The following is a 10,695-nucleotide window of genomic DNA, read 5'->3' as shown; positions in this document are numbered from 1 at the left end:
AGTCGTCGAAAAAACAAATTAAAAAGTTATTTGCCATTTTTCGTTCCGAGCAGTAGTTTTTTTAGATAAAAAGGTTCAAAACAGGCCAATTATACATTACGGTTGAACGGAAACTTGTCCGTGAGTCGTGCGTCGATATTGTTAATGCACTAACACTATCGACACGCGACTCACGGACAAGTTTCCGTTCAACCGTAATGTATGATTGGCCTGTTTTGAACCTTTTTATCTAAAAAAACTACTGCTCGAAACGAAAAATGGCAAATAACTTTTTAATTTATTTTTTCGACGACTTTCTTGCTATGGTATTTTGACTCGCGAATTTCAGGACACCCTGTATATATGCGCGATTAGTTGTGTTCGGCATTGCGAATCTGAGGCGTCGGAGTTAGGCTGATGGCAGACAACCATCCGTAAGCGCTTAAGGACTTACGTAAGCCGTAGACTTAAGGCAAGGCAGAGAAAAACGTAAGTCCGTAAGCGCTTACGGATGGTTGTCTGCCATCAGCCTTACTCCCTTGCGTTCGCGCGAGCAAGAGAGAGACTACGTTTCCACCGAGGGTCAGAGTCGGGCTAGAGTCGGGTCAGAATCGGATTGGGGTTTGGTGTTTCGGTGTTTCCACCGCAAAAGTGCTCACCCCAACCCGATTCTGACCCGACTCTAGCCCGACCCTGACCCTCGGTGGAAACGTGGTCACTGATGCACGAGACAGAGAGGGAAAAGCATTCCGACGCCTCCGATGTGTAATGCCGAGCGCGGCTATCGGCGCTGTCAATCGGGGAAATGCAACGTGCCTGTCTTATGTATCACGAGACACGGTAGAGTCTCGCGCCAAGTATAAGCGACAAACTATTAAGTGACAAGCTAGAACCACGCGCGCGATAACTTTTACTTCGCGGGTGTCCGAAATGACTTCGAAATGTCTCCTCTCTCTCTCTCTCTCGCTCCCCAGATAGCCAGTATGCTCAAGCAATGGATGGAAATAAAATGCCAGCAACTGATGCTCTGGCTCTTTGCTGGGAATATGAATTCAATGTTTGAGTGATTTAAGTACAGCCAGCATAATGTTAACATAGTGTCGTGGTTAAATGCACAGCTAAGGAAGAGCACATCGAATAGGCATACTGTTAAAGAATTAGCATATATTGTTTTCGATTTTCTAACAGACATAAATATGTTATATCTATTACATCTGACCAAGCACTTAATGCTAGCATAATGTTTGAATCGTGCAAATGTCTCATTTCCGACACCAAATGCTAGGAAACAACAGCACAATAAACGACATAGATGCAGAGCAAGATGCTAACATTTTTCTTAACAATGTAAAAGCAACTTGTGCTCACACTGGGCTATCTGGGTTTGTCTTTTCAACAATTGAATGTACCCTAAACGACCTGTCGAACGATGTACAGCGCGCGTTTGTGTCTCACAATGTAATGTTTAAAGTTACGCCACATAGACGACGTCGCATTGTGTTAGCGGCATGAAATAACGAATTTGAAACGGAAACAAACGCACTATATATTTTACGCATGTATAAAATCTTGTAGCAATAAAGACTTATAAATACGTTCACTGAAATAGTTTTTTTTTTGTTAATTTATTAAATTACCTCCGAGTTAATATCTAAAGTATCTTTGACAATACATACATACATATGTGTGTGTGTTGTCTGCTTTCTTTGCGGTAAATTCTTTTGTTTCTAAAAGACAGATTACCCAGTAAACACCAATTAAGTGACAATTACATAACGTCAATATTATAATTTTCTACTAAACAATAGGTTTGTTTTCTGTTCCTGCACTGGTGAACTATATGTGCAGTAAGCTAGAATGAGAAAATGTATACTTGTCTTACTCCAATTTATTGCACTGTCTACCAGTGTAGCAACAGGAAAGAAGCCTTATATGTAAATGTAACAAAACGTGTGTAAGATTACATTTGCATTGTTGAGTAGGAAATCATAATATCGATGTCACTTGATGTTCACTGGGTAGTAATATTATTAGATTGATTATGAAATGTAATTAGATAATACTATTTTGACTTTAGCTTAAGACCGTTTCAAGACTGAGAGCTATCAGCACGTTTGTTATCTCGTCGCGTTGCAAAAGAAAAAGATGTATATGCAAAAATATCAGCTAAACAATACAGTCCGACCGTGTAACGCATTGTTAATATTTGTGTTATTTACATACACAGTGATACGCTGTGTATATCACGGTAGCGCAGATATACGTTTGAATCGGGATTGTATGCGAAATGGAAATGTATTTTATTATATTGTGCATACGCCTCTCATGTAGTTTTCTATTTAATTGTAGATTGAAAAAATATTTTAAGGTACATAAATGAACAGTGATCCTTTACTGTGCTCGATTTTATAATGGAGAAAGCGCAAGCCGGAACGGTGCATAAATCCGAGTCTAGTTCCCCGGTTACGTGTGCCAGTAAAACTGATACCAATGAACTGTCGAAAGAGAAAGAGGAAGAGTTGTTATACGGCGCTGAAGAAGGGGACGATGAGGATGCGCTGTCCGATGACAGTTTGCGCTTGAGATTATCTGACGATGAGGACGCTGAGCAAGAGAATGCTACGACAAATGACACAAATATTGCGAAATTGAAGTCACAAAGTGAAACAACTGGTACGTAATTGTCTCTTTTACCTGTGAGAATTAAATTACGTTACTTGATATGTTATTGAGTAATTTTTTAATGACGTCTCAATATATGTTTCTTTCCATAATAAATTAACTTGCAAACTGGGAGAGAAATTAATGAAGTGTGTTAAGTCTAGAAATATGAACGTCACGAACAGAGAAGAGAAGGAGAGTGGTTGTGGTTTTATGAAATTAAACATTTAAATGGGAATCTTTTTCGTTTTCTAGTATCTGCGTAAATATTAATATTAATATTTTCTTTACAGAACGGCCGATGTTAGATCCGATCGCAGGGAAAACATTGTGCTCTGATCTTCAGAAGACTGTGGAAGACAATCCCAAGTCTGATAGTGAAGAGTCAGCGCAGAAGGAACATGATACAGGTAAGGTTTTGTACAACACAATTTTAAATAATTACCAAGCAGTTTTCGTCACTTCAAGAATATCGATGCGAATTCCTGAATTGAACTTGTGCAATCACTCCTTACACTACTTCCCCATCTTCAAAACGTTGAAAACGTAGGAGAGAGATTCTTCCACTCAGTTGACTGAAATTTGTTGCAGCAGTCAAGGCCCTAGAAAATTCAACTTTATCCTTAAACGAATATACATCCGAGAGCGAACGAATACAAGATAACACGTGTAACTCGGAAAATACCAATGTGACTCTTGATGAATCCAATAAAGACTGTGCGTTCAACTCTAGCAAAGATTTAAAAATGACTGGTGTAAGCAACGCGTGTTCAAGTGGGGTATTGAAGGAACATGCCAAGTTAAAAAGTGATGATTCGTGTACACAGAATTGCACACACACGAGTAATGTAGAACCAACAGTTCACAGCGAAGAAAATCTAAAGGAGGCAGCCAGCGACAGTGAAAAGATCACTTTGGCAGACACCCGTGAACTAAATAAATTAGACAATGTAAACAGTAATGTTTCTTCTACAGATTCCACTAATGCTAAGATATGCAAGGTCGAAAAATTGTTTACAACCGTGATCGTTTCTAACAGTGACGATGATAAATTGGGAGACAAACATGTGAAAAATAACAATCACTCTTTGAAACGTTCGCAAGTCGATTTTAATAATCCCGCAGATTACGTGAATTTAGTCAAATCCGACATTTCGAAGGATTTATTTAAAGATACTGTCACATGTAAAAGTAATAACAAGACTCTGGAGCTTGTGGATATAACAGAAGATAAAGTTGAGTCAAATATATCGAAATTCGTGGAAAACGTAACGAATACTTCGTCGATACAAAACCAAAGTGATTCATCCAGTGTTAAGGACAACGCAGAAGTAACAAGCGAGGACCGTGTTGCGAATCAATCTGTAACGCAAACTGTAGATAATAATTTAAGATTACAAAATATTTCATTGGTATCTAACGATACGGATCATTCTAATAATGAGAAGGAAACGAGTGACGTTGGTGCGGCCGTTCTAAGGAAAAGAATTAAAAGAACAACCGTTACAAAACAAAGTGGCACTGAGGAAGATAAACAAGGTAGGAAGTATTTAACGTCAGAAACAAAATATGACAACATTGCATCCATTTCTAATAAAAGATTAAAGAAAAGGGAGAAAATATTTTGTTAAATATGATAGAGATCTTAACAGTTTTATGTAGTCAAGTGCAATATTGCTGTCTAATTTCTAAGCGGATTTATGGACGATTATGTGTCTTACGCGACATTTGTCTTACGCAAAAACTTACGAAGGCAATATATTAACTCGCAAAGTATCTTGATATTTGCATGTATTTACAACAATAATAATAGTAATAATGATAAGATAAAATATGTGATTAATATAGAGGAAGATTGTTTCAAAATTATTAAATTTTATCAGTATTAATTATAGGAAAGTATATGTTTTAAAATAAATCATTTCCAGTACAGTCTGTGTGTCTTGTGTGCAAAAGTGTCTTATTATGATTTATTTATAAATAAATCATAGTAAGTATATACATATAATTGCTGTGTAATTTTTAAATATACATATTAAGCTCTTTTTGCATTTTATTGTTACAGAGGAAAAGGAGCCCGGCCGGCAAAAGCGGAAGACGGCTAGAAACGCCGAAGAGATAATCAGGAAAAAGTATCTTGTTAGCGACAGTGATTCTAGCGACAGTTCGGAACAATTTGTGACACTAAACAAAGTGAGTCAGAATATACATCCTGTGTCACCATCTCCATTGAAACGTTATTGTTCGGAAAACGAAGTTTTTAATGGTAATACGAAGAAAGCGAAGATGACTACCGAGGAGAAAAAGGATGTTGCGCAATTATCCTTCATTGAGAAATTTTTTCGGCGGGATTTCAAAGAGAGATTACCACGACTTACGCAGGAGGTAAAATATATTTACATTAAAATATTTATTGATAATTCGCTGTATTTGCTGTACAACGAATTTCAATTAATTACAAAAACTAAGATGATTGCTTATATAAGTGTTGCTGTTTTGACATGCTCCAGGAACTGGAGGAGCTTCTGATTCAAAAGATTGTCGAAACAATTGCGATGCGCAGCGAAATTGGACAGCTCAGAGAACAAGCTCGCATATCAGAGAGATATCAAGAGACGACACGTGTAAAGATGCAACAGCTGATAAAGCAAGTGAAGGATTTTGAGATGGTCCTGAACCGTAACGCGATAGACCGCCGTGCGAATCCTGATAAAACTGTCGCGCCAATAAAAATAAACAGATCTGTAGGCTTGCAAGTCAGCTTTATAACGGTATATTTTATTTATTACAGAGACATTATATAACACATTTACACGGTATTCACTTAAAATTATGCAAGCGATCGATTAAATACGCCCCGCTCGTTAGGAACACGGAATGCAGAACCTACGGCAAACTGCGAATGTCAAACCTACGGCGAACACCGCGAACAGCACCGACACTTCAACTACCGAGACGATTAACAACGCAACAAGCCCGAGACGCGTTGGAATTAAAGTAAGATCGCCCCGGCCCGTGGTGACAGTGTCTGCCCCTGTGATTACGCAGACTCATCCAGTTCAAACGGCGCCTGTTCTTTCCACCGTGACGCCCGCAGCTTTGGTTGTTGCTAAACCTGTGGAATCCTCACACCCGCTAACGCTGCCCAACCAGTCTACCAATATACAGCCGATCTTACCTGCTGTGAGTAGCACGAGATTTGGGGCAGGGTGTTCTGTAAAAACGTTATGTAACGCTGCGATCTTTCTAAGCTATGTGGCAATGTAGTGCAAAAAGAGAAAGAACAACGAGAGGACAAGCTTGTGGAGCTTTCAGTCTTTTTACAGAATACACGGCTTAGTCTAATGTCATTTTTGTAATCGATATAAATCAGACCATTTCACAATGTCGCATTAATTTAGCAAGCAATTACAATTTAATATGAATTTTGCAGCCACAACAGCAGATTCAGTCGCAGTCACATCAGACTATTGTCCTAAACGGCAAGATACAGAATCAAGTAAATCGTCCGCCACTGATAGCTCCGAAACCAAGAAATAACGATCTTATTGACCTGACGGACGAGGAAGAAAAAAATAAATGTATGTTTATCTATTTAGTGCATATGCGTATTTACATGTGCGGAGACAGAGCATGGCTTTAAGGCCATAATCTGTCTTTCTTACGACACGTGATCAACAGCTGTAATTATCACGTTTTCCATTATTGTCTAAAGTCTAACATATCGAATTCTGTATTGCAACAGCCAAAATTACAACTGCAACCGCAGCATCTATAATTGAGCAGCAGTTGAATGTAACGTCAAAACCTGCGCAATCTTTCCCAAGGGTATTACAAGCGATACCGGCGAACGTAGCAATTGCGGCGCAACCGACTAGTATAAAAGTGATAACGACTAATCAACAGCCAACATCAACTGCTCTCGTCGTAAGTATTTTTATCTGCTACACATGTGTAATATTTATGCATACCGTACATGTATGTTTAATATTTATAATAATATTTAAAAAGGAACAAAAGAAATGCGTAATAATGTGTGTAATATTTTTTTTTTAGAATAATGTGAATCCGCCCAGACTAGCGTATGTGATGCAAAGTGGCACGGGCTCGCCAAGACAAGTACTGATAGCAAACTCCAATCAGCAAGTACAGGTAGCAACGATTTCTCAACAGATGATGCTAGAACGTGGGACATGGGACCTCCTTCCCATTACTAGACGTAGAATGTCTACTTGCGTAGCAGATCAGTGTAGTCAGGATAGTTTGTAGCTCTGTGCTAACACGGGTGATTCGGTAGAATCGCTCCGTATATTTTCCCGATAAGAGACATTTCAAGATTCAACGCTTGAAGGAATTTAAGCACGAGGTTGTTCGACCAAAGTTAAGCGCATGAATTTCCAGGAATTTTTAGAATTGCGTCAAACAACCGAAACGGTAATAACGGCGCTTAAAATGCTCCAAACAGAAAAACCAAAATATCGGTGTAGCCAAAGTCGAAGCTTAGTGGTAGGCGGGAGGGGCATGGGTTTTGTGTCCCACGTTCTGGCATTACTAGCCAGGAAACTTCTTTCCGAGAATAAAAAAAGTTATCGCAAGTTACAATGACTTCGTATAAATGAAAAATATTTTTTAGATACGACCAGTAAATGCGCCAAGATCATCTTTTTCCACTGTTACTTACAAGACAGGTAATTAAATTGTGTCAAAGATAAGTGTATGTTGTTTTGCTACGATTTAAAAAAACTATAGTAGAAAGTGGTAACAAGTGTGATGCTCGTCCCATTAATTTGCATCGTGTCATTTACTTGATTGTTTTGTCAACAGGAGTGCCAACACTCACAAATGGTGCTGTGCGCGTATTAACCACGCCGGTTTTACCAAAAATACAGATAAGTAAGGTGAATGTCGACGAATAGATTGTTCTACTCGTACATTGAACGCGACTACAACTTCAGTGCTGTTTTATTTCAGCATCCAGCACCACTGCCAGACATTCCAAATTACGCAGCAACACCTGGCTGGAAATTTCCACCGCCAGCACCATCGTTGAAGATTTCCAAAGTGTCAAATGGTAAACTATACGAATGTCTTTATATAATTTAAGTTTAAACTGTGAAACTTTTAATATAACATTAATTAATGTCGCACAGGCATAGTGTTATCCTGGAACATGAATCTAACTGATAAATTTGCGGATATCGCCAGTTATCAATTGTACGCGTATCAGGAAGTCGCTGGCGTGAGTCCTAGCACTTCGCTGTGGAAGAAAGTGGGGGATGTGCGCGCACTTCCGCTTCCTATGGCGTGTACTTTGACTCAGGTAAATTGAAACATGAATGTTGTAGCTCGTTGAAAAGATGGAACGGGTCTCCCGCTTCGTCGTTTCCTTCACAACACTATAAGAATGATATTGTTGTTACAGTTTTCCGAGGGTAATAATTATTATTTTGCGGTCAGAGCGGTTGACACGCATTCTAGAAAAGGACAGTATAGTATACCTGGCAATATCTCTCTGTAAAGGAGTAACATCAAGTTTTGAGATCTCTATTGCTTCTGTTTGCCTTTTATTACTTTTTACTTCTGCGTTCAACGCGTAATTGTGATAAAAATAGTATGTAGATAACGTCTCACATTAACACAGTATATTACAATGGATCTGATTCAACGGTTCATTTAGCTACTGTCCATCTTTTGGACTATTAAATAAATGCGATAATTACTCCAGTTTATACTACACCTATAATATAACACAAATGCTTCCAATGGCACACACTAATTTATTGTACATATAATTCCCAATTTGATAATAGATGTCTTGTTTCTTTTTATTAATTTCTTTTAACAGGCGAATTTTCATACATTCTTTTGGAGCAAAGTATTGATCGATTGCAACTGTAATTGTTTATTTCTTAAAGTAATTTTTATTATAAATTCATGAAATTATTTCAACGTTTTTACCTTCTAATTTCTATTATTTATAAACATTTAATAAACCGTCATACAGTGCATAAGATGGAGAGAATTCTAGTCAGATTTCATACAAAATTCAAATATACGTAATATTCTTCAAAGACTGGTTTTGCAGGACGGATATTATTATTCGAGCCCAATTAAAGGTTCTAAGGCGAACGACATGCTGTTTGATTGTCTGCGTCGAGTGTCACTGAACGCTAAACGAGAGATAGCAATAATCAGCGATAGACAGACATAACACTCGTAGCACAAAGTGGGAAATGTTTTGTACATTAAGTATTTCTTGGTAAAATCTTACTCGTATGTATAATTATCGGATAATTTATTATTCATAATAATGTTAAACTAAAAGCAAATAGTTTAACAATCTATGATACGTTATGTATAGGGTATTTCATCTTAACGAAATATCTCTTAAACTTGATGTCGTACAGAAAAATCTTTCAGACAAAAATGGTCTAGATAATTAATGGTAAAATGGATGGTAAATAATTTTCGAAAAGAATTCATTTTTTAAAGTCACACGAAGGTCATTACCATCCTTTAAACATTTTTTAACACACACGCGCACGCACAGTTATTATTTAATTATTTTTATGAACAAAATATGTAACAATTGTATATATACAGTATTATTATTCGTTACATTTTCATACAACATTTTAATATAACATATTCTTGTGTAATTTCCCGACGTGTTTCTGTTAAGATAATTTATCTGTAATAAAGAAAAGTTCTCCAGTTGTAGTGACCAAAGCATTCCCCACAAAAATGAACTTACTATTGTTATTTTCGTTCAATACTAAATTGCAAAGGATCAAATAGCATGCTGTCTTTTATTTTTGGGATTTTAAGTTATTATTAGTCACGCAAGATTGAAAAACTTCCTTGTCCCGTGCCTTCTTTCCAGACGAATAAGCACTAAACTAAATTCAATTACTATTTAGCAATTCCGTATTTCTGTTGACGGTATCTTTCAATTTGACATTTTCTCTTTCCAACAATTAACTGCAATGTAATCATTACAACAGATAATTTGCTCAATTTTTATATAGCTAACTTCGGATGTGTATTTGTAACACTAATGTACGTGTTGTAGGAAAGTATTTTCTAATGAGCGAGAAATACATTATCAGTATCGCTCGTGTGTAAATACCAATACATGTGTATATATACATGTATATGTATACATATGTTTGTGTATGTATATCATATGTCATTGTTAGCTATATATAGACTATTGTAGACCATAAGCGATATTTGCATACCGATTAAATCTAATTTAATAAACTTTATTTACTCCTCGTGTGATAAAATAAATAGTTAAATTAATTATCTCTTATATTATTTATATGAACAAGTAAAATTTTCAACTAATTAAAATTCTTTTGCATAACTTTGGACTTTATTCTTTGCTCTCGACATATATATTGTTCTCGCGTTATCATCCTTCTCGATCAACTCAACCAAACGTACAGTTACATAAATATATTCCAACTTTTATATTTTATAAGAGATGCTGCGCGCGCGTGTGTGTAAAAGTTAATAATTTACGAATTAAAGAGCATTTCAGTCATATTTTTCTCGTGCGATTAAACGTGTCGGGATCAATTTAAGAATTTGTATCGATCAATCGAGTGTCTTGACGACACTCGATCGAGACGGTACAGTCACAGTATAACCAGTATGGGCACTCGCTCTTTTGTTTCACGTTCGCGCCGATCCGTACTGCGCATCCGACATGTTTTTATTATAACCAATCACAGGATTTTTGTACGTGTGTTAGTGCAAAGTCGGTGTGACATAGAAAAATTCGCAGTGTTGACGAATAACGCGTGAATACTTTTATACGTTGGAGCAAGTAATTACATTAATTACTTTTATTAGAACATTTTCTTTCATAGGCCATTTCTATTTACAATAAATAATGTACGCCAGTTCGTATGCGCTTTTCCTGGATACGATCCTGAAAAGGACCCAGGCACTTTTAGCCGTTGATACACTGTTGGATATAATAAAAACATGGCGGAAAATTGAGAACGCCCAGATCAAAGGTGCCGACAGAGAGTGCCCATACTGGTT

General features: G+C 37.0%; 1 protein-coding gene across 4 annotated transcripts in view; it reads left to right on the top strand.

Annotated features, from left to right (window-relative positions):
* The window catches only part of LOC105557782 (activating transcription factor 7-interacting protein 1), a 17,000-nt gene extending 7,646 nt beyond the window's left edge, over positions 1-9,354 (top strand). For 2 of the 4 annotated variants that reach the window (XM_012005120.1, XM_012005119.1), the window contains exons 2-15: positions 2,329-2,652; positions 2,934-3,050; positions 3,232-4,179; positions 4,706-5,025; positions 5,151-5,411; positions 5,509-5,823; positions 6,074-6,221; positions 6,386-6,567; positions 6,697-6,792; positions 7,274-7,328; positions 7,465-7,538; positions 7,612-7,711; positions 7,791-7,960; positions 8,063-9,354. In XM_012005120.1, coding sequence (XP_011860510.1) covers positions 2,391-2,652; positions 2,934-3,050; positions 3,232-4,179; positions 4,706-5,025; positions 5,151-5,411; positions 5,509-5,823; positions 6,074-6,221; positions 6,386-6,567; positions 6,697-6,792; positions 7,274-7,328; positions 7,465-7,538; positions 7,612-7,711; positions 7,791-7,960; positions 8,063-8,158 — 3,144 coding nt within the window. In that variant the 5' untranslated portion in view covers positions 2,329-2,390 and the 3' untranslated portion in view covers positions 8,159-9,354. The remainder of the gene's footprint in view (positions 1-2,328; positions 2,653-2,933; positions 3,051-3,231; positions 4,180-4,705; positions 5,026-5,150; positions 5,412-5,508; positions 5,824-6,073; positions 6,222-6,385; positions 6,568-6,696; positions 6,793-7,273; positions 7,329-7,464; positions 7,539-7,611; positions 7,712-7,790; positions 7,961-8,062) is intronic. The other 2 variants (XM_012005121.1, XM_012005122.1) reach the window with 2 other exon arrangements.
* The last annotated feature ends 1,341 nt before the right edge of the window (positions 9,355-10,695 follow it).

The sequence above is a fragment of the Vollenhovia emeryi genome, unplaced genomic scaffold (assembly GCF_000949405.1).
Source record: "Vollenhovia emeryi isolate VEMERY1.0 unplaced genomic scaffold, V.emery_V1.0 DF939419.1, whole genome shotgun sequence".
Classification (NCBI taxonomy): Eukaryota; Metazoa; Arthropoda; class Insecta; order Hymenoptera; family Formicidae; genus Vollenhovia; species Vollenhovia emeryi.
The sequence above is the reverse complement of the archived record's forward strand: the minus strand, read 5'-3'. Positions and strand labels throughout refer to the sequence as shown.